This window comes from Oreochromis aureus, linkage group 11 (genome assembly GCF_013358895.1).
Source record: "Oreochromis aureus strain Israel breed Guangdong linkage group 11, ZZ_aureus, whole genome shotgun sequence".
Classification (NCBI taxonomy): domain Eukaryota; kingdom Metazoa; phylum Chordata; class Actinopteri; order Cichliformes; family Cichlidae; genus Oreochromis; species Oreochromis aureus.
The window spans coordinates 19,036,193-19,060,431 of record NC_052952.1 but is presented as its reverse complement, the minus strand read 5'-3'; the positions used below and the strand labels follow the sequence as shown (position 1 = coordinate 19,060,431).

General features: G+C 42.2%; 2 protein-coding genes across 3 annotated transcripts; one reads left to right on the top strand and one right to left on the bottom strand.

Annotated features, from left to right (window-relative positions):
• Positions 1-1,437: 1,437 nt before the first annotated feature.
• On the top strand, positions 1,438-17,148 carry nacad (NAC alpha domain containing). 2 transcript variants are annotated; one of them, XM_039620164.1, is made up of 11 exons: positions 1,438-1,597; positions 4,842-4,950; positions 7,717-8,003; positions 8,124-13,665; positions 13,809-14,042; positions 14,664-14,755; positions 15,720-15,788; positions 15,911-16,057; positions 16,139-16,273; positions 16,380-16,502; positions 16,997-17,148. In XM_039620164.1, exons 1-11 carry the CDS (start codon positions 1,490-1,492, stop codon positions 17,009-17,011), a joined length of 6,861 nt encoding a protein of 2,286 aa, XP_039476098.1. In that variant the 5' UTR covers positions 1,438-1,489; the 3' UTR covers positions 17,012-17,148. The 2 variants fall into 2 exon arrangements, with proteins under 2 accessions (XP_039476098.1, XP_031609865.2); XM_031754005.2 differs by lacking the exon at positions 1,438-1,597 and having other exon boundaries at positions 4,267-4,950.
• A 1,826-nt stretch (positions 17,149-18,974) lies between these two features.
• On the bottom strand, positions 18,975-24,239 carry glipr2l (GLI pathogenesis-related 2, like). The gene is made up of 5 exons (XM_031754048.2): positions 23,855-24,239; positions 23,169-23,277; positions 21,248-21,351; positions 20,727-20,804; positions 18,975-20,086 (listed from the first exon to the last, which is right to left on the bottom strand). Exons 1-5 carry the CDS (start codon positions 23,865-23,867, stop codon positions 19,920-19,922), a joined length of 471 nt encoding a protein of 156 aa, XP_031609908.1. The 5' UTR covers positions 23,868-24,239; the 3' UTR covers positions 18,975-19,919.

The following is a 24,239-nucleotide window of genomic DNA, read 5'->3' as shown; positions in this document are numbered from 1 at the left end:
AGCCAAGAATGAGGCAGCAAGAAAGAAAATATTACTTAACTCGAATGCACTTTCCAAAGAAATCGATTTGAGGTTGCTGCTTCTTCTGTCCTTTGTTTCCTGCTGTTTAAAAGTTTTAGCTTAATGGTGTTAAGCAAAATTTCAGGATAAAAGTCAGATAGGGTTAAAGTGAAATTATTACCTGAACAGTATTTCTGGTAAAAAACAAAAACATGAAATGTGTAACTTTTTGTGTTGCGTGTTTCACAGAAACAATCTATGGTAGCACTGTGACAATACAGAAAATTAAATGTGTGTTTATGGTCCACACTTTTGACTCCCACTTTCTGCATGTTATTAATCACAAATATCTGCAGATTTGACAAAATTAGCTGATGACACCTTCCTGTGACTGCTTAGTGGGATTGCTGATGTTAAAGTAAGTGAAATCAAATAAGGAAAAGTGTGGCATCTTGACACTAAAGGACACTTTCTCTGATGTTCAATCAGTGACTTGGGCAAGACTGCAGGCATTTTCAAGCTCTGTACCTGAATCAAGGAGTAATAACAGAACAAAAAGTGAAGTGTAATGGTAACACTGGTGATGGCTATGTTGACAGCATGTACTCTGGAAATCTGCTACATTTTCATTTTGCTCAACTCCACTCTTTAACCTCCATCAAGACCAGGAGGTTAACAGAGCTTCACACAAGCACTGACCAAAAATGAGATTAGATCTGTTGGCCTCGAATCACTGACGAGGGAAAGCTGAGTTTACACCATCCCCCAAAGTACGTCATCATATATGATGCAATGTCCAAATGCAGATTAAGAGAAGTCATTGATTTAGTATGATATAGTATGATATCGGGCACGAATCGGGCACGGTCAAAAATTCACCCAAAATATTCTGGCTGTTGTCAGCTTCTCCCACTCCAGCTGTTAGTATATTGAACCACAAAGTAAGCCATATTATTTGTTATATATGCATTACACCACATGCCTGAGCCAGACGTCCAGCTCAGCATTCATCTGTCAGTTAAAGAAGCCCTAAACTGAAGCCTAAATAAATCTGTAGTTTTTTGCTTTCGTTTTTTAAATCACCTTTGCTCCTAGCACATGGCTTCAGGTGCAGATTTAATGGGCACAGCAGCACTTTCACGTGAAACTCACAATCTGAGAGGACAATCTGGGAGCTGAAACACAGAAACACATTTTTCTTTCAGTTTTTTAAGCTTTGAAGGTTGAGGTCAACTGTGCTGCACAGAGACTATCAGACTTTATCGGACCAGTGAAGCATTAATTACTTGTGCTGAGCTGGCACTCCATCATGGGAAGTTTTGGGTTGCCATGGAAACTACCACTGCTGTTTGTTTTGCTCACTGCTGCCACCCCCTCTCGTGCTTTCTATTTCTAGCTAGATTTCCTTCGCTTGTTGTCTACAAAGGAGGGGGAAAAACCCAGTGATTGATAGGCAGTTGATTATTTAAAGAGTCTTAATCTGAGACAAATGATTGACAAAACCACTGAGAGGCTTTCATCTTTTGTCTCAGATTCTTTTTATTTTATTTATTTTTTATTCACAACAATAAAGAGAAAACTGCCGAGGACTTCTGGGGTAAGCTGAGCTGTTGGAACCCACACATGCATTCAAGGGCACACGGTGGTTTTCTTTTTTGGAAAAAAAAAAGATATTTTAAGCAATGTTGTTAACGCCTTCCTGACAGCTTCAATGTTTTCAGTAGTTTGCTGTTTTCTGCTGTTATAATGATTATGCTAAATTTCTTTCTGTGGCATTTACATCAATGAGACACCAAATTTTTACTCTATTGCAATTTTATGAGAAAAGGTAAAAGAACATCTTTGAAAATCAGGAAGCAGCTCCACTGAAGAGGAAAGAAAACACATTCAGATTGAGTATGAATCACATCTAAGAAGACATTAGTTTGACATAAATGAGGAAAAACAAGAGTTTTCTTTTGACATGGTCAGCAGAAATAAATTATTGTTTATCACTGCTGCGACTCTGACTAATCCCCAACACAGTTACCCTTGACTCCTTATCTCTGAGTAAATGTAATGAGTTTGCACCATTTTTTAATTGAAAACATGACAGTGGCCATAAATTGCTCCATGTTGAACAATGGAACAAGGGTTCCTGCTCTAGGTGTGCAGAAAATGAACTGGCTACACTGTACAGCCAACAAAGTCGAAACTCTGGAGGACATAATGGAGCATTTTAATTCATCCACCCGCTGTTCTGACCTTGACACCATTGTTTCTTGAATTATTAATTTAATACAGACCCATTATTAAATCCTTTTAAAGAAAAACATGTTGAGAAAGCTGTTTTGAATAACTTGCCTCAAGAAATGCAAATACCCTTTTGGTCACATTTCAGCCAGAGTCATTGAAAATGGTAAATGGCCTGTATTTGTATAGTGCTTTACTAGTCCCTAAGGACCCCAAAGCGCTTTACACAACCAGTCATCCACCCATTCACACACTGGTGATGGCAAGCTACATTGTAGCCACAGCCACCCTGGGGCGCACTGACAGAGGTGAGGCTGCCGGACACTGGCACCACTGGGCCCTCTGACCACCACCAGCAGGCAGCGGGTGAAGTGTCTTGCCCAAGGACACAACGACCGAGACTGTCGGAGCCGGGGCTCGAACCGGCAACCTTCCGATTACAAGGCGAACTCCCAACTCTTGAGCTTGGTCCTAATATCGTCTTTGCACATGCCGTTGAAATGGATCATATTCATGTTAAATGAAATGAGGTGTAGATGCATATGTTAGCGGTTCTATCCCTAAAATAGCACCACTTATCTTCTTTTCGGTCCTGCTGTTTATAAGGAGCAGCCAATCAAATAAAAAAGTTGGCCTAAAGGCAGGGCAAAGGGAGGTAAAATGACCATGGAGCTGGGAAAGGGTATAATCACTACCATTTAAGTGAGAAAAACTTCTCATCTGATCTAATTATAGCAGCTTTAGTCACAATGAAAATCTTAACTCTTCTACTGTGGTTTTGATTGATAAGTTTCTTTGTTCTACTGTTACTTTGTTTCTTGTTGCAATTTGAGACCGTTATTATCAATTATAGCTTCACTGAAACAGTATTGCCACTCTGTTTCTGGCCTGCTGTTATTTTATTTCCCCCCTTTAGATGAGAAATATTTGGCATATCATTTAGATATACAAAAGAATTAGCCAATCAACCATATAAACAACAGACTTTGGTCTATCAGGTATCTTAGAACTAGATTACTTGAGTATTATAAAGTACACTGCTCAAAAGAGTGTGATACTTGATCATCACAGTATAACACAAAGTCACCTAAACTTAAGCAACATCAGTCCATTCAGAATGGAGGCATAAACCACTGTAAGCCAGGTGAACAAGACAACCCTCCTGAAGATTGATGGTTTTGCAGGTGGTGGCTACGGGTCATTGCTATCTCCTTATCCCGTCTGACTGATTTTACTCCAGTTTTGCTTGTTGCAAGTGTCCACTGCATGTAGTATGATATTGTACCTGCAGCCCATTCAGGTGGCAGCTAAACCAACTCCTTGAGGAGAGCACATCACAAGAAGGTTTTCTGTATTTCTCAGCAGAGTCTGAAGAGTGTGGGAGAGATACCAGGAGAATAGCTGTTACAGGAGCACTCCTAGAGCCCTACAAAATGACCCCAACAGAATAATAATGTGCATGTTCCTCATTTAACTATCAGAGTGAGCCTCTATAAGCATAGCATGATGTCCCAAAATCCTTTGCTCAAAGATTAACACCATAGAGACTGACTGGGATTTGTCAAAGAACACCAGAACTTGTACCCAGAGGCCCAGGCACAACCTTTTTCTTAAGCATATGAGGTACTTGCATGTGCCGTGTCCATGTGGAAGTTTGGGCTTAGAAAGCAGAGGGTCGAGCTGCAAACGAGAGGGCTATCTTTTTTGTTGTTGTTGTTTTTTGTATTTGAATTTTCTTCTATTACCCACTTAGTCTTTGTAAGGCACTTTGAATTGGCTTTTTAAATGATGCTGTTTTAATGAGAGTTGAAGATGGAGGGCAGAAACAGATGTTTTAGTGGCCCTCGGGGCAAATATCTCCTTCTTGATTCCTGTGGGATCAAATCAGAGCAAGAGGCAAAGGGTGTAATTAGCAGTATACTTTCAGGATTCATTTCTGCACATTAGATTCTCTGTGTTCCAGGTTTCTCTTTCCACCGTCTGTTTTGTTTTCCATTTGATTTATCCATTTCACTCTTGTTTTTGCAGTACCGGTTCTTTCCTTTAAGGTTGGGGGCAGCACTGAGAGATCAGCAGAAATGTGCTGACATCATCTCCAAAGATCCAGTCATAGCATGGATGGGAGTGAAGGGAAGGGTGGGGGACCAGGGAGGAGAGGAGGGAGAGAGATACAGGGAGGATGGAAGAAGCGAGGAAGAGGAGGAGGGAGGAAAGCAGGAACTGGGCATCAAGAGAGAATACTGCAGCTCCCTCTCAGATTCTACACACACACACACACACCACACACACACACGGATGAACTGGATCATGAGGCTCTAAAGCACACGCCCACAACAGCAGCATCACTGTGCTGCACCACAGAGAGAGACCAGCCTATACTCCCATCTCTGACTCTCCCTCTTTCAGTCTCTGTTTGCCTCATTCTCTTTCACACACAAACACACACACACACACACACACACATAGAGGCAGACACGTGCTGCAGGGAAGATCTGAGTGTTGGGTCGCTGAGCATTCATATCCCCCTCCCCTTCTCCTTCTTTCTCACTCTCACTCGCTCTCCTCGTTCACCTTGTCTGTTCTGGCTGTATGGTTTATCGTTGCGTCAGAGCCAAAGACAGCCAGCGAGAAGCATGCCGGGGGAGAGCACCCACAGATCCGTGCCCAGCGACAAGCATCCAGGGCAGGAACCTGAGGAAACAGGGCTCCCTGGACCAGGTAGGACCACTGGGCTTGAACACTGGGAAAGGAGAGGGTTTCCATTGATACTAATTAAGACAGAGACCAGGGCGTAATCGAGAAGAAAGGCTCAAGACTGTGTTGAGCAAGTAGTATTTAACAGATAGGATAGGAAGGATGGAAGAATTAGCAGGAAGGAAAGCAAAGGTAAAGGATTATTTGACAAGTACTAACTGCTCAAAAGTACCTGGGAGATCTCACTTTAGACCTGGGTGATTTCTGTGTGTCTGTTGACATGTGCAGGCTGAGTAAGCTGTGATTCAGCTGCATGTTTGCTTCCTCAGTAAACTGCATGTTGCCTCTCCTTCCTCCTTGCAGCTATTAGCAGCCTCCCAAGAGATTCCACCCTTTGATATCAACTATTACCTCGTCTGTTTTTACTCCTCATTACAGAATCCAAATTAGCAATCTGTTCCTTTCAGCTACCAGAGTTTTGTATGTACCCATTGATTTCCGAAACCATTGTGTAACTGCCCCCCCCAGCATCCAGCCTCAGTCCTCATCGGATTCCCAGTGCTCTTACCCCCACCCTAAATCTGGCCTCCTTACCCCCTATCACTCCTCCCACTGCCCCATGCCACATCCGCATCCCCATCTCTACATCAGTTTTATGCAAGCTGTAAGTGCAGAGCAGTGTGGTGTAGCTCCTCCCTACCCCCAGCTTCAACAGGAACATGACACAGCAGCATGGCAGAGCACAGTTTAGCACAAAAACACAACCTCACAGGTACAAGAGCTTTCATTATTTTTGTTGTTTATTGTTTACTATATAACATCATTAAATATGTAATTGATAACAAGAAGGGGTTACTTTGATCTTATTAGAGTATAGGTGAAAAGATAGATAGATAGATAGACAGATAGATAGATAGATAGATAGATAGATAGATAGATAGATAGATAGATAGATAGATAGATAGATAGATAGATAGATAGATAGATAGATAGATAGATAGATAGATAGATAGATAGAACAGAGACTCGCTCTTGGGGGTGGCAAATCCAGCACTGCATCCACTGTGACGCAGCTTTAGTCTGCTCAACTGCGGCCTGTTCTTCATACAGCAAGCTAGGTGCTCAGTTTAACTGCATTCCCTGAGACCAGGCTTCAAGGCCGGGCAGTCATATTATGTCACTGACTTATTTAGCAGCCTAGCCAAACAGTTTTTATGTACTTCCTATGATTGTCACTAAAGCACGATAGAGCATTTCTAGATGTGTTTAGGGTATATATTGCTTGATTTTCTTGAACTCAGATATGGTGTTGAAAACCAGTTCTATATTAGCCTTTGTCACTGTAGCATAGTGAGGTTTTGTTGAGCTCCTGCAGGAGGAGACAATCAGAATCACCCTGTTTATGTTCTGTTGAGACTAGGCTGTGCTGTAGCAGAGGAGTTGTCTTTTGTGCATTATGTATTGTGCATCTCTCTGACCTAACAGCAGCTTTTAGTCTATGTGGCGTGACTCAGCACATACACAAACACACCTTGATCTTAATATTGGAGCAGTGATCGGGAAGAGCTTCTAAGTGCTGATGCTTGCATCTGCCGCCTCCCCAGGGAGGGCAGGACAGCAGCGAGGGAGGAGAAGCAAAGAGCATGTGCTTAGTTACTACTACGCCCTGCTAGATACATCTGCGCACAAAGCCGAACCAAAGCGAGGATCAGATAGGAAAAGGCTAAGGGGTAATATAAGGGAGTGATAGAAAGAATGAGCTACATAACAGTGAGTGAATGTGATATCTATGCTCCGAGGAGAACAAAACACGTGCATGTGTCAGTGAGGGCGTGTGTACATGTGGCTGGCACTGAGCTGAGCCACTTGTGTGTTGTAATGACCAATCAGCATGTGAATTGAGGTCACCCTACAAATGGCCCAGTTAAATGAGGGTTCTGTTCTCGGTGTGTGGATGACAAAGAGCTTAGAGCATATGTTCTGAGGGATTTTTTGAAAAAGTAAAATTTTGCATTGTAGTAATCAAAGAACATCGAAGAACTGATTTAAGATGGCAGCTTGAATTTTAATTTTTTTATCGTCTTGCTTTTGACTTTCTTACTCATACCCAAGACTTCCTCTACTCCCTGTTGATTCATGTCCTTCATTCAGCCTGACATTTCATCTCAGTGATTTCTCCATTCCCAATGACAGGTGAGGACACAAGATGATAGCAAGGTCTAGAAGGACAAGAGGACAGAGAACGCTGTAATAGAATAACAGCTCATTTTGCCTCTGGCTAATTGTGCAATTGTGGAGGTTTACTTGGAAAGAAAGACTTGAGAGGAGAAAGAGACTTGCAGAGGTTAAGATTGTTGTGTATGTGAAGAAACATTGTTTCTGACTTCCATCTATAGAGACCAAGCTTTTGGAGGACTGGCGCACGCATTACAAAAATAAAAAAAATAATAAATAAATTAAAACAGTCTTGTTTTCAGTCCCAGTACTCTTTTTCTACTTAAAGCCATTTGCTGTGTCAGAATAACAGCTGAGGGGTATTTGTTTACTGACTGGCATTTTGGTGTAATTTTCTTTTGCTCTTTCTGAACTAATGTGTGGGCTAAGAAAAGTGAAGCTCAAACACTGAAATCTAAAGTCTAATATTATACAATAAAAGAGGCATGACTTTCAGGTGATTTAGTCAGCTTGCTTTATATGATATCTTTGTTAAATGTAAGAGTTCAAATGTATTAATATTTGGCTTTTTTTTTTAACTAATGAAGTTGTTTTATTTTCATTTCTCTTTTTCAGACATGACCAGACACCCATCTACTGACTCCACACCAAGTGACAGTGGTTCATCCCCAAGTGACAGTGGTTCTAGTCCCTCTCCTAGTACTCCACAAAAGCTGCTCCCAGCATGCACTTCTCCATTTGGACCACGACTATTTCATGTGTCCCCTAGCTCTTCTGGTACTCCAAGACCTCAACCTGAAGGCTCCGATCATCGCAACAACAGCACACCCAGACTGTCTGGAAAATTAGGTGGCCATGGACCATGTGGCCGCCATGTCCCTGTTAAGATGGAGCGAATCAAGGTGCGTGTGTTGTGTGTGTGTGTGTGCACGTATGTGTGTTTGATCATGTTGTAGCTTCATAGCACTTAGGATACCATTATGAACATTTGTAATTGTGTATGTACAATGTTTTATTCCCAGGTCCTAACTGGTTCTGAGGTGGAGAGTGACTACCAGGAGCCACAAACTATTGATACAAGGGTGGTGATGGGTGAAGAAACACTGCTGAAAACAACAGAGATCAAGAAAGGGAATCCCTTTACTGCCCCAAGTGATCAGGCTGCACCTTTACCAGATATTCAAAGCTTTTCAGATCCTCAGGCACAGGCAAAAGAGACTCAGTTGGAAACAAGAAAAGAGGAAAATCAACCCCCAAAACAGGAGGCTCAGCAAAAAGACCGTGCAGACCCCTCAGTGACTCTCCCTATCCCTTTTCACAACCCCCTGCTCCCTCCCTCTACCTCCCCAGGGTCACTCACGACAGATGACAGCTTGACGGAGAAAAAAGAAGAGTGTCAAAGCCTCTCTCAAGATGAAGTGCCTTCCCACTCTTTTTCTGAGCCTGCCTGTCCAGTTGCTTTGTCGTTTTCTGAGCCAGTCTGTGCTGTTGACCCACTACGAGTGGGTGTCCCCTCATCTCTTGACCCTGACCTTTACTACACTGCCCCTTCTACCCCAATTAAAATGGCATCTCGCTCTTCACACCTGAAACATCATTCATATCCTGGCTCCCCTGTCTCTCCACTGTCCCCTGGTTCTCCCTCTGACAGTGAGGACCTCTGTTCCCCGCTCACTTCTCCTTCTGGCTCTTACATCACAGCAGAGGGAGGCAGCTGGACCTCCTCTTACACATCCTCCACCTCCCCCTCCACATCTCCAAATCCACTCCTCACAGAAGAAACACAGGAGGCTCCTGCTTGTTTTGTGGGGTCTTTGTCTGAAATTGGAGATGAAGTTGGGGAGGAAAAGGGAAGAACAGGTCCAGAACGCGAGGAAGAAAGGGCAGGGCACTTCTGTCTGTACCATGAGGGGGATTTTGCTATGAATTCCCCAATAGGTATAACAGACACAGTCATCGTTGAGGAGGAAGAAACTTTAAAAGACGACGAGCTCAGTGTTTCTAGAGAAAGTTGTCGCCCCTGCTGGGTAACTGAGGACACATCCCCTCTGAGGAGCAGTAGCAGTAGTGACTCCCAGGAGGATGGAGGAGGTTATGAAAGTTCTCTCTGCCCTCTAGATGAGGACAGTATAGAAAGAGCTGAGTCGTCAAGACCTATCCAGTCGGGACTGAGGCTGCAACTCGAGGCATGCGTATCAGAGGAGCATTATGGACAGATGGATGTCCACCAAGAGCCTCCTTCAACCGCCTTGACTCCTGACACAGAGAACATGACCATGGCCTCATCAAGCCTTAGCCCTGACTCGCCTGTCCTCTCCCTGGATGCCTTCTTTCCTGGAGCGTTTGATAGGCTTGGTCCCAGTTCCTTCATACTATCCCAGGCAGCCTGTGCTGATGATATACCAGAGGAGGAGAGGATGATCCCTGCCTCCCTCATCTCCTTTCCCCTTCACACCAGCCTTATCTTTAAGGCCGATTCAATGGAAATCACCCTCTTCCCCACTGAAGAAGAGAATGAAATAGAAGTTAATGACAGAAATGAAGAAAAGGACGTTGATGCCTATGCAGCGGGAGAAGAGGAGGCAGATGTAGAAGATGACGATGAAGACGAAGAGGATGACGATTATGATTATGATGATGATTTTGATGGTAATGCTAATGGTGCTGTCAGCTGTGATGAATATGAGGAAACTAATAAAGATGATGGCAGTGATGACCGTAAAGAGTCAGGCGAGGAAGCTAAGGTGGAAGTGAAAGTGGTAGAAGAGGACGAAGAGGAGGAGGAAGAAGAAGAAGAAGATGTGGACGATGATGAATGTCATAGCAGAGCAGTGGAGGATCCCACAGATGAGGATAGCTCAGCATCCTTCCTTCATTCGCTTTCAGAAACTTCTCTTAATGAGGGGTTGGATGAGTCTTTTTGTTTCCAAGACGATACAGAGGAGTCATCAGATTCTGCCTCCTACAACGGGGAGGAAGACGAACGTCTGTACAGCACTGAGAGGCATGCACAATCATTAGAACCAACATCAGCAGATGGACCTGATCCAGGTCAAGTACAATCAGAACCTGAACGGGCAACTATCACTGACACAGTACAAAATGAACCTTTGCTCTCACAGCAGAGCGTGGATGAACTAGTGGATCGCTGCAAAACCACCTGTCTGTCTGAAGCCACTGCCCACCCTAAAGGAAACAATGTAGATCCCAGTCCTGTGGATGCATGTAAAACCCCTGAGACCCAATCAGACCCTGAACTAGAATCTACCAGCGAAATAGGTCAGGCAAAACATTTACCTGTACAAGCGAGCACAGACAAACCACTGGGTCACCAGAAACTATCCTGTCCTGCAGAAGCGAATTCTTCTCTGTCAGACTCCTCCGACGACCCGAATAAGAGTGCGAATGAGAGTGAGATGACTTATCTTGATCTTTTCTCCGATCCTCTTGAGGGGCCTAAACCCAGTCCCTTTTTTAACCCTTCCTCCACTCCTGATACCAGCCGTGTGTCACCTTCTTTTGCAACAGAGTCCCACATGTCCCACATTCCTCCCTCTGCTACTTCTGTGCAGGAAACAACAGACCAGAACATTTCAGTTTTTCCAGAAGGAGATCACCAGGGCAAAGATGTTGATTTCAAATTGCCCAGTAATAGTGGCACAGTGGAAAAAGAACCAGAAAGAGACTCTTTGAAATTGCACAGTGATAACTCAGCAACTGAGCCCATAAATGGGCCAGAAAGAGATTCTTTCAAATTGCTCATCAAGCCTCGCCATTATCACTCTGAAAGCCAAAGGACTGTGGGAGCAAGTAGACGTGTGTTGTCAAAGTCTTTCTGCAGTAAATATGATGTGCCTGTAGGGGCAGAGGCCATGTGCAGATCCAGTATTCACAGTGAGTCTGATATTGACCTTGACCAGAAGAATGGGAATGTTTCAGCAGAGTCTGTGAGTGTGGAGTGTAGAGTCAGTGATTCTGGTCCTTCTCTGAACAATGTCATTGCTACTAATGACTTGAATAAAGGTGTTCCTCTTCTATCTTGTCCTAAAGACCCTAGTCCCAATCCCAGTAATATCCCTGTTTCCGCCTCTCCAGAAGTCATCTCAGAACTAGCTGACAATCTGGCCCTAACACCTGAACACGGCCCTGGTGACTCTTCCCAGGAGAACCTGAGGGAAAACACCCTTAGTACTGATGAGGGAGTACTGGGAGCTGTTGGTTCCCCACACTCACCTTTTGCCATCTCTCCGAAAAGGGAAAATTCAGAAACGGACACAAGCAGAGAGATGGGTTCTGTAGCTGGGGCATGGTGTGACACCAGGGTGGGAATGGGGTTCAGTCTTGGGTTAGGAGCAGAGGCTGAGTTTGGTGTCTGGGGAGCAGGGGAATCTCTATCATTGTCTCTGGGGAAGAGGTATGAGTTAGAGGCGGAAAGTCTGCTCATGTGTGATGCAGAAGGCCAAAGCAAGCAGACGGCCATGGTTTCTAACATGAGCAGTGAAGAGTGCAAAAATTATGACAATGTTCTCGGCTCTATGCTAGATGAAGACGATAACAACAGTTTGCATGGAGAGAAGCGCCAAACAGATACCGAAGAACTGGTTGGAGAGGGAGTTTCTGAGTCCAACTTGGCACGCTGTAAGTCCACTGAGGAGATTTCAGTAGAAGGAGGGGGAGAAGATGGGAACGCCAGCTTCCTGGAGGATGATGTCAGTAATCTAAATCCACACAATGACGGCGATAACACAGAAACACAAATACAAAACACTTGGAAGAATTGTAACAATAACAGTGAGTCTGCCTTTGGCTCTGCGCATGGGAGTCTCAATGCTCTGTCAGAGGAAGTCAGACACCAGAGTGTGAGTGTCAGTGTTAGAGACTCTGTCTCTAATATTCCACTTGAGGAGATGCCACCTCAGGTTTCGGACATGATTCCTGATGAAGGCAGGAAATCAACAGATAGTTTGATAAACCAGACACCAGAAACAACACCGACACCATTCCCCGAGAAAGGTGGCTCCAGCGTCTCAGTGCCATTAACTGAAACTCACTCAGATGCAGCTGCAACAAACAAACAATTTGATTTAAAAAATAAAACCAACTTAAGAAGTCATACAGGCCCAGAGTGTCACACAGTCACTCCAGAGAGTGACACATCATTTTCTTTGGTACAGGGATCCTTTGGATCGTTCACTCCTAAATGCAAATCCGATGATTCCAGACCAAGTAAAGCTTGTCAAGAAAAGGTCAATACTGGTTCTTTGTCAGAAACAGAGATAATAGAGTCTCAGACAGAAAGCCAAAGAAAATGTGATGGCAGTCCCCTCGTGGACAAAGTTGTCGATGAACCAAAGACTAAAGATGCCTTTAGAGAACAACAGCATGTTGTTTATAACTCAGGGGAAGACAATGAAGAAGACAAAGTGGAAGAGAAAGCAAAAGAGAGAGGTGCAAAAAAAGATAAGAAGAAGAAACAGGAAAGAAAATCCCGTTCTGCACAAAACGACTCAGAGCACTTTCCCTGTGACAGCCCCAAGGAGGGACATTGCACGGATACATCATTTGATGCAAAGAAAGGAAGGAGAGGAAGACAGAACAAACAGAGGGCACCGCTGACAGACAGTCAAGGTGCCTCTAGCCCCGAATCTGTTGTTGATCCAGAGAAACCTGCTGTTCCTTTAAATAACACACCAGAGGTACGGTCAAAGGGGAATGCAGAAACATCCAAATCTAAGACAGGACATAATGCAAGCAACAAGTTTTCATCACTGGATTGTCAACAGAAGACGCCTGGGACAGACAAGGTTGAATCTGGTTCACAGCTCCAGGTAGAAAACAATCCAAGTCCTGATGTCAAAGGTCCTAGTCATGCAGTGTGCAGCTCTACCATACACACAACAGACAACCTAAATATTGTTGTGGCGATGAACCAAGACTTAGAGCAGGAAGTTCTTGATAATAGACCGCTACCTGATAATCAGAGAGGAGTTACAGTGGACATTAATGATAACAACATAGATATTACCCACAATACCATACCATACTCTCTGAATCCACTTTGCTACTCAGCATCTCCTGTTTCCTCTTCCTCTTCCTCCTGCTCTCTACCTTGTGCCTCAACAGACCCGGAGCATGATCTTTCCACACCAGTGCAGGAATCCCAACCTGACCTCTCAGCCCAACAACGACAAGAACCTTCACTGTTCACGTGCCGCACCACCCCTGTCCATTTGTCAACCTCTCCTACAACACAGAACACCCCTGATTCCCAGTTCCTTCCTACCACTAACCTCCAAGAGATCACTGATGTCCTCAGTACATCAACTATGTCTGCCACAACAGTCTCTTCACCCTCATTCTCCACTGCCGTGCCATTAAGTCTGTCTCAGTCTACCCAGGAGTCATCTTTACCCGAGGTGGGGAATCTAGATGCAGGTTGTATTCCAGACTCTAGTTCCCATCCCCAGTCTCAGTCATACTCCCAGTCTCATGCTAACGCCAGCGTACAGTCTCACAAACAAGTCAGTCAAGGTCACACATGGAGCACACAAGACAGGTGCAAAGGTGAGTAAAGTCATGATTACCTCAAACCAAACATTTCCTCTCTAACCCAAACACTTGAGTTAGCGAGTTTGTCAAAGAAAAGGTAAACACGTCCTAAAACTGTTATCATAAAAGCTGTGATAAATCATTGTGTGCTCTGTAAGGTCCTAGTTTGGCTGAGGAAGAGACAGACAGTGAGGGCGATGGAGGTAAAAAATCCCAGCCCAAAGGAGTTCAAGGAAGCAGAAATGGATCACTACAGAAAGACTCTGGTCCAGTCAATCAAAGGGAAATCCAGCCCTTCGCTACCCACCAACTTACAGCCAGGCAGCCCAGCTGTCCTATGAAACACAGCCACAACATTTCTGAAGAGACTGACCTATCATTCCAGAGCAATTGTAAGTGGTTTCTTACCTCCCCTGGGGCATTGAAATCCCCCAAAATTTCTTTAGCTATGTGTTATACAACCCACCCTTCTCTCTTTCTCTTTCTCTTTCTCTTTCTCTTTCTCTTTCATTCTCTCTTTTAGGTTATGCAACATGATAACGCTTTCTCCATCTTACATTTATAAGTTTACTGACAGAGAGGATATTTTAAACTGTTCCAAAGTTTGCAACCTAAATTATGGATGAAGTGTTATTACCCAGCAAGGAAAGTGCACTTATCAATGTGTGCCAGCATTCTGTCATTTTCATGTTTGTTCAGGCTGGAGTTGAGCACACTGCTACGTTGTGTTGCATACTATTGTGAAGCCACATTGCAAAAGACGTGAACATCACATTGTGATTTATATTATATTTTTAATCAACATAAGCTAATTAAAGTCTCTGGTACTGATTAGATATCAGATATACATTATTCATGTAGATAATTGGTACATAATTAGTCTATCTATCATTAAAATAGGCTAATTATGTACTAATTAGGTAGCTCATTAGATAGATAGATAAATTATTTTTACTCTGCTTTTCCTATGGACTTATTTTATATATATGTGCTTTGAATATGTTTTTGTGAAGGTTCAGTGCTGGCTTCATGTAATGAGTCTGAGAGTGAGGGTTCAGTTCCTGAGCTGGAAGAACTGGAGCCACTGAGACCATCAGAGCCACAGGTGAGTTTGTCTGTGGGATTTTAAAGGTGACCATCTTTTCCTCTACTAAAAAAAATACACAAATTAAAAATGTTTTTAAATAGATTATTTAATTTTTTTAATTAAATGTATATACAATAACATCTGCTAGAGAAGTTACAGACTTAAGTTATATTTCAGCAGTATTATAGAGAGAAGTCCCTTTGAGTATGGGTTTGGCCGTAGTGTGGAGAGAAAAGAATTCCCTGGCAGAACCAGACGCAGGGAGGAACAGCTGTCCATTTACCAAGAACATCCTGCAGTTTGGGATGACACTCAAGTTACACTGATAAAAAGAACTTATTTTTTCAAGATCCTGATGCTTTCAGAGCCAGCAGAATTATGCGCTCATGCTCGGAGACCCTGAAAAAAAACACCCCAATTGTAACTGTTTGTATAACTACTTTACATTGAACTCCTAAGCTCATAAATAAGAAATTGACATGTTAATGCCAGAGATTTCTTTCTTTGCTGGTTGTGAATAACCTCAAATTAGGGTTAACATGACCCCATCTGAAAGGATTTTATATATATATATATATATATATATATATATATATATATATATATATATATATATATATATATATATATATATATATATGTATATATGTTTTTTTTTTTTTTAACACAACCTACTTCTGGCCAAGCATGTTGTTTAACATGTTGTTCAACTAGCCTTGCATTTTAAGCTAATAAACTCTAATATTCATCAGATGTTGGCCTTTTTGCTATTTAGCCAGTAGCACTGACAGACCTGATTTCCAGCTACTCTTTAAGGCAAATTTTAATCAAAATGTTGCTGCTATTGCTAAAAGCAAACAAAAAAACTAAACAAAACAGAAGCATCACGAGTTTTTTTGGTATATTAGCATAAGCATATTAGCAAAATTTGCATATTGAAAGCATAATGGATTATTTCATAAACTTCACTGTTTTTTTCTAGTCTATCTCCTCTGCAGATGAAGGGTTAAACAGACCAAAGCAGAGCCGCAGTGAAAAGAAGGCCCGCAAGGTCGGACTACTATATGCTACTACGTATACTTATAAAGTGGTCAAATATCATATTGCAAGTGATACGATTTTTTTTTCTTTCATTTCAATCCCTAATTCTCGTTTTCTCTATTGTGCGTTTAGGCCATGTCTAAGCTGGGTTTGAAGCCAGTCCACGGTGTGACCAGAATCACTATTAGGAAGTCCAAGAGCATCTTGTTTGTCATCAGCAGACCAGATGTATTCAAAAGCCCCGTATCAGACATTTATATTGTGTTCGGAGAGGCAAAGGTGAGTACTCTTTGTCTATTTGGTTACTCAAGTTTCAGCTTTCAGGTTTACCTTACTTATTTGGTCCTTTTCTCTCCTCAGATTGAGGACCTATCTCAGCAGGCTCACAAAGCAGCCGCAGAGAAATTCAAGGTGCCTGTGACCTCTTCTCCCTTAGCCCCACCTGTCCCACCCAGCCTCACCATCAAGGAGGAGAGTGAAGAGGAAGAAGAAGAGGTATTTTCTGAACTATTGTTTCTGAATACCTTTTTCAACAACCGTTAAAACGTATGTTCTGAAATCTCTCTTTATCCTTGCTTCTTTCTTTCTTTCTATACATCAGGTGGATGAGGGAGGCCTTGAGCAGAGAGACATTGAGCTGGTGATGGCTCAGGCCAATGTGTCACGAGCCAAAGCCGTCCGTGCGCTGAAACACAACAAGAATGACATTGTGAATGCTATCATGGTGAGAAAAGATGAGGCTGAAGGCGGGAAAGAGAGGGGAAGACAGAGAGTGTGGAGGGAGGGCAGATGGTGAATAAAATAATGAGTCATAGCCAGTGAGCAGGGAGGGGGTGAGATGAAAGAGCAGAGGACAAATGACAAGTAGAATTTCTCCCCAGTAACTGAATAACCTCCACTGTTCTGTAGGTCATCGGTACAGTCTCATGGCCACTAGATGGCAGCAAGTGCTCTGATAAGAACTGGAGCTGTTCAAGTGACGCAGATGTTTTGTTTCTTGATGCAGGATAAAATACTATTAAGATCACTGAGAAATGAAGCCCATATAATGATTATCCCTTTTTATTATATACATATATAGAGATATGTTCCACAGTGGCACATGTTTTTCATTGGGTAGAAGTGAAGATAGTATTTTTGTTGTTATAATTTATCTTGAATTCCATTTTCCATTTTTTGTCCTTCTCACCTTCACTTTTCTCCCCTGCATTTTCACAGGAGCTGACCATGTGAGCGGTGAGGACGATTCAACTCCTGACTCCTTTATTCCAGCCTATAAAGCCTAAACACCTGACTCTTCTATATCGCTGCTACTATATGTTGCATCCCCAATATCTGCTAAATAAAGTCTGTTCCAAAGTGGGCTCTGACTGGACCCTGAAACTGATCTTACTGAAAAGATTAGTCTTTCACATTCATTAAACCAAACATGCTATATTGATCCTTTAGCCCAACTTTCACTTCAGGAGAAGTAAAAAAAAATCAGACACACACCTGAAAATATTGAAATGAAAGAAGAAGCCAAATGTTTCTAATTGGTTATCGGAAGCAAAATCTGTGCTATTCAATTCTATGCTAGAGTTACGTCCTTAATTTGTTGGACAAAAACATCACTCTTGCAGTTTTGCATCTGTATACCACCACAGGGGATTTGAAATCAAACAATTTTAAATCCCATGTTTGAAAAGCTCAAAAATAATTAGAACAATCAAGTGGAAAACAGTTTCATAGCCAGTTGAGGCTCAGTCTCTTGTAATTTCATTACAAATGAAGCAGAAATGAAGCAGTGTTTTATAGCATTTTACTGTAATGTAAAAATATAAAGTTAAACGATATCAGTGCAAGTCAGGAAGGTCGTCAGTCGGCTGAAAAACCAAATCCACCAAGTGACTAAATCAACAATTTGTTAGATTATTAAAAAGAAAGAATGCAGTGACCAGCTAAGCAACAACAAAGGGTCTGACAGATCACAGACGACAAGTAAATTGAATGATTGCAGAATTATTTCCATGGTTAAGAAAAACCACTTCACAGCATTTAACTAAGGCAAGAACTATATTGAGAAGGTAGGCTTTATTGTCTACAATCAAGAGATGCCGTCACAAATACAGAAAATAGAAATACAGACATTTTACAACAAGGTGCAAAAGACCAGTTACAACAAAGAACAAGAAATCCAAATTAGACTTTTCCAGAAAACAGATAAAAGATTATTCACTAGCTGGGCCCATGTCCTCAGTTTAGGTTGGGCAGCAGTTTTTAGTAGATAGAGGCGAATGGCTTAATCAAGAATTGAGCTACGGTTTGGGGAAGGCCTCGAAGGGGACTGGCGGCAGCTCCTGGGCCTGGCAGATCCCCATCTGCCAGGCCCAGGAGAGGGGGGGGGGCGTGGTGTCATATATAGATAGGACCCAGAAGGGGCATGTTTGGAGGCGTGGTCCCGCTCCTGAAATTCAGATAATTTATCTCTAATATATAGTACCAGAGTGGTGGAGGAAATAAGTATGAAGAAGGAAAGAAACAGCTCATGATCCAAAGCATACCACATCATCTGTCAAACATGGTTATGATGCCAGTGGAACTAGGTTAATACTGTTTATTGATGATGTGACTGCTGATAGAAGCAGCAGGATGAACTGTGCAGTGTACAGGGCTGTACTCTGACTGACCCAGACAAAGCAATTAGGTAAGAAGCCAAAGCAAACAGCAAAGGCAGCCCAAGAAGCAAACAAATGGGATGTTCTGTAAAAAGTCAGTTGCCTAATCTCAGTTCAGTAGAGCAGCTTTTCAGTTATTGAAGATAAAACTTAATGCAGAAAGACCCACAAAGAAGCAGCGACTGAAGGTGGTTGCACTAAAGGCTCAGAAGAACAGAGCATTTATTGACTTTAATTTGGTCTAGATATCAGGCAGTCACTGAGTGCAAACAATACTTATCCAAATATTAAAAACCATGTTAATGTTAATTAATTTGAGCCTATGAAAATGAGTGAGGTGGGTGTATAAAAATGTCAGTAATTCCAAAATAGTTAATGCAGTTTTTTTTCTGAAATCCCTTGAATTACATCTGAAAGTCTGCACGCATACATATTTATGATCAGCTGATTTCCAATCCGCTGTGGTCATGTACAAAGACAAAACTGCCTAACTGTGTGAGATAAATGAAGACTGTATAAAATATGCTTGGCACAGTATATTGTATATCGATGACCTTTATTAAATTGGCCACAGGTTGTATCTTAAACAAACATTACAAGTAATTGTTTTAATGTTTCGGAAGGCAATCTTAAGTGTATGTGACCTAAAATGAAAATTCACCCTCACATCTTACATATAACAATGTCCCATAAAAGAAAAAAAACAATCCCAGAGAGATGCCAAATGATTTTTTTTTTTTTTTTTATTGTACAAAAGTGGTTAAAATACAAGGCATAGATATGGAATTGCTGGGTCTGTTTTGACAAGTAGAGGCAAGAACACAGTGACTGATCACTGGTTAATCATTTAAAACTTAAATACAACTACAAAAAATAAGGGAAAATAATACTATGTATATGTGTCACTGACACTAAAGTGCAGTGTTCTGTTGCATGACATTTTCAGTACAAATATCTACTTGCTAGTGTGAGTGATCTACCTACATTTGACATTTACTGGGTGCTTTGTTAAAAAAAAAGCCTGCACACTGATCCAGATGAATCACCAAATTACAAGCAATGACTGTTAATGAGTATTGCCTGTTCCTTTGACTGAATTAACTCCCACACGTACACAAAAGCAGATGTGAAGGACAGTATGTCTGTTTCAGTCTGTGATCGTATTAAAAGGAAAATGATGCCATAGGTAAAAAACTATAAAACAAGATTAAACAGTCGGCATGGTCAGTGGAAATGTACTGTTAGCAAACATCAAACAGTGGTAAATCTTTCATTATGAACACACACAGATCCTTCCAAAATATAAACATAGGACTTAAAGCCTGAGTGCTTTGTATCATCAAAATTCATCCAAAATTGTAGTACAGCAAGAAGTGATTATCACCTCAGTGTTCTGCACAGCAGTTCAAGCAGGCAACTTCTCTTCTGGAAAACTGAATAAATGCCTTTTCTGGCCCGAGTCAGGCCAAGAGATCAATATCTCTTTAAGAGCTGCTTTTGGCTGGGAGGACATTATTCTCAAAGTGTCCCTGGTTGGTGATGTTCCCTGCTGGGGAGTATCTGGCCACCACAAAGGAAGAACCATCTGATGCAATGGCCTTACCGACACCCAGCTGTTTAGTGCTCTTCCACACCATTGCTGTGAAATGGCCTAGGCGACATATAAAAGGAGAAATGATGAATAGAAAGAAATTACAAAGCCAAAATCTGGACCACGTAACAGAGAGACAGACATGCTTTTACTGTAATGAACAGTTGAGGCTGAGTGCACACGCTCTTCAGTTTATCCAAATATTTGCAGAAACAGGAATTTTAATTCCTCTCTCATTCATCGCTTCGATTCCTCTCCTCTTGCCTTGACCGCTTTAGTCCTTTCTTAAGGGAACTTTGCATGACTCAGTGTGAATCACTGCGATGACCTACTAGTGATCTGCTTCATGTGTGATTAAGTTACACCAGCTCATGCACACTGGTGTCTAAGGCTATGGGAAACCATCTGGAGGAATTAAGGCACAATGGATGTGGCATGCAGGGTTAGAAGTGATGCATAGGGTTGTAATTTCCCCTCAGTTTCCCCTTGGCTGGTCACAGTCAAGCAGTCGCACGTTGTCTGAGGTGTGACATCAGCACAAGAATAACAACAACCTTCTCCATGCCTGAATAAATGTGACACTGAGAGGGAGAAACTGACATCGAGTAAACAAAAAACGACAAAGAAACAGAGAAAGCAACGAACTGAAAAAAAAGAAGATGAAAAAAGACAGTTAGAGATAGATGTGCATGAATCTCACCGGTGCCAGAGGAGAAACCGGGACGGTTGAAGTTGTACTGTTTCACTTCATCATACCAGCGGTCTGCCACATCCTTACCTGCACATGCAAACAACTGGCTTGAACTCAAAGGAAAATCAAATTAGCCTTGTGTCACACAGTAAGCAGAAAGCACCCTACAAATCCTCCTTAAGCTCCTGCTTACAGTGCTGCACTTTTTGTCACGCTGTGCCTCACTGTGTGTGTATCTTGTGAAATACACCGGCCTGTGCTGACATATTTCTGCACTGAGTCATAGTATCTGAAGTGGAAGGGAAATGGATCCCAGCTGTTAACTTGCAGGGTTTGGCAGACACCACAGAGGATCTAATTTAGGCTTCACAGGCTAAAATAATGCATCTGTGGAAGAATGTGTCTTATTAGATTTTCCTGTCACATTCTTACAGAAACCTACATGTACAGGACATCTGAATTACTGTAAAGTTTAGACAAACTCAAAGTGTCATGCAAGTCATTTTTAGTGTATATGTGCAGAAAATAACCTGTCTGGTCATACGAGGCCCAAGCCAGGTTTTCGCCACAGCTCCCTCTACTGGACTCCACACTGTGTTTTAGGATCCGTGTGCTGGCCAGACTTTCAGCATAACTGTAAAGAGAGACAAAGGAAATTGTACATTGCACTGCTTGAATAGAGTTAAATCCCATTTATACTTTGAGTGATGCATTCACAATTTAAAAAGTCCAACTCTTCATCAGTAGACTGAAGATCTTGGAAAAAAAAAAGAAAAAAAAAGGGGTAACTGGACTTCTTTAAGTTGTTAAAGAAATTTTGCTTGTCATTTCAGGCTTCTTCAGTTCTAAAAACAAACGGTGAACAGTCTCAGATATTTTGGAGGTGGTTGTTGACAAGGCAAGGTGTGAGCGGGGGTTGATTGATTGATTGATTGATTGATTGATCATACTTTATTCATCCCGAGGGAAATTGGGTTAAGGCTGCCAGCCGTGCCAGCGCCGTCTTGAAGCACCTGGTAAGGGATCTCAAGACAGGACTATGAAGCATCTACAATGCAGTCTCTTCCCAGGTGCTTCAACCCCCCACTCAAAATACCCGCAATGCTCCACCTTATGTTTTAAGAACTGAAGGAGCATGTTGGATGAGAGGTCTTGAGATGTCTTCAGTCCAGTTGCTTTCTTTTTAAAAAGCTCTTAGGACTACCTGGATGAATGAGAACTTATACAGACATGTTTTATCAGTAGCAATTTCAAGAGCTTTCACGTTTTTAAAGCTTGCTGCAATATCTTGTTCTCCACTTTTACAAGAAACAGAACAACAACCTTCAACCTGTGGCGCAGAAACAGAAACCATTCCCTCTGTAAACAGTTTGGGTTAGCCCAACCCTTGGATCATTTCAAGGGGTCACAATAAGTTTTTACACCATAATTTGACGTTGTTAAGTCATAAAGTTCACTCACTACAACCATAAAGGAGTAACTGCTGGCCTATGAATTCTGTAGTGATATCATTCAGGAGCAGTGTCCAGGATATTCTAATTTATAATCTATTCCAAGGTAGTTTCTACAGTTTTCACGTGTTAGCATAGCTGTTCGTATAGGTGTGCAGCGGCCTGAGCGACCCACACAATGTGGTGTGGATTCAGAATGTATGTTAAATTCTTCCTTGTCGAGGTCACTTTGGATGAAAAGAAAAACATATGTTGTCAAAGCAGTGAGATCTATTACCCATTTTGGCTGAACTGTGCTCTAAACTTAGTTTATTTATGTTTTTCATACACAAATCATGTCCAAGACACACAGCGTCTAAGAGCTGTGTGACCAGTCAGTTTACACAAAGAGTGAGACAGACCCACCATTCATCGAATTCCAGTGAACTGAGTTTCCATGCAAGCATCAGATTATCTCCAAATTCCAATACTGACCGCCATAGATATTACAGTTAAGTTCATACATGTCTTTTAAAATAATACTGTCATTTTAATTTGTGCTTCAAATGTTTCTGTCAGGGATCACACAACTGAAGATGTTTTTAAGCTCCATGTTATTGTGGCTTTGCACCATCTCACATGCTCAAGAAAATGGAGAGAGACTTTTATGACTAGCTGCCTCAGTCCTTCCTGACAGCGGTGGACAAGCTGACATACTCGAGAGATTTAACTCTCTTGTGGAGCTTCTGTAAGAGTCTAGTGGAAATTAAGCTTTATTCAAACTTCATTTGAATAAAATGCTAATGCAGCTGCAATTAGTGACAACAAATTGTCAACAAAACCTGTAATCACAATGAAAACAAACCAAACACCCAAGATATCATTTTTATAATTTGTGGTTATTGCATCTGACAGGCTACGCTGGAACTGTCACTGTTATCCGGAGCAGTTTGACAGTGACTAGTATGTGCAGTCCTTGCTAATTAGGTTTCTAATTTGATCTGTGCGTGCATTAACCCACCGGGCAGCCTCTTTGCTCAACTTGCTGCTCAACTTTAGTGGTGGAGCCTGGTGCTTCATCCTGTAGTCGTTGTGGCACCGCAGCACCTCCTCAGCAAACTGCTTTGAGGCTGGGAGACAAACAGGACAGACAGGAAGATTTAGTCAACCCATGACAGCATCTGACAAAACAGACGTAATGATGCAACATGAAGACTCAGGGAAGGCTGCAGAATACAAACTCAAGCTGAAACCTAGCAGCCTGAGTGACCTCAGATAGCGAGTACCAACTTGGTGACAGGTGATGAAGTACAAAACGTCATGTGGATCAACCCCCTCCCCCATACCACCACCACCACTACTGGTGCCTATCACTCATGGGGCTTTTCATAAGTCTCGCAGTCTCTTGAGCACTCACACAATAGGCACATTGAAACAGTCCCACAGAAACAACAAGGCTGAGAGAAAGCATGCCGCACCACTATTAATCTTACCTTACAATTCAGTGCCATCAAAGAGGACAGTAAATTAATAACGGAAAAGGACATCGGACAGAAATTAGATTTAGACTTCTGTATGTGGTCTGTTCTAATTTTAAAAGCGCATTGTCCACAAATGCAGACAGTAAACAAGCATGCTGGCTCTTGTACAGCTACAAGTTCAGCCAACAATAAACATCAAAACCTTCAGGGTGTGATATCTGCTTACCTGATTTTCCCATGTTGCTGACACAGGAAGCCTTCAAGTAAGATCAGTAACAAGCTTAGAGCAAACTAGAAGCAGCCTCTCCTCTGTGCTGTTTTCAGACGCCACTCTCTCACTGTTACTTGCTCTTTCTCTTTCTTAAGTGCAGTGTAATGCTGGCACTCTGACAGTGCTTCTAATGCATTTAATCCTCGATTTCTCCTCTCATTCTACCGTGAACTCACATAAACTATGCAATCTTCCGCTTTAGCTCTATCAGGATGTAACAATTATTGCTCAACTGTTCCTTTTTTTTCAATTGTCCCTCTTTGGCCACAAACCATACTATCTACATGCCCTACTTCTCCCTTTCTGGCCTAGAGAGGCACACACCCAAGCAGGGGAGCCC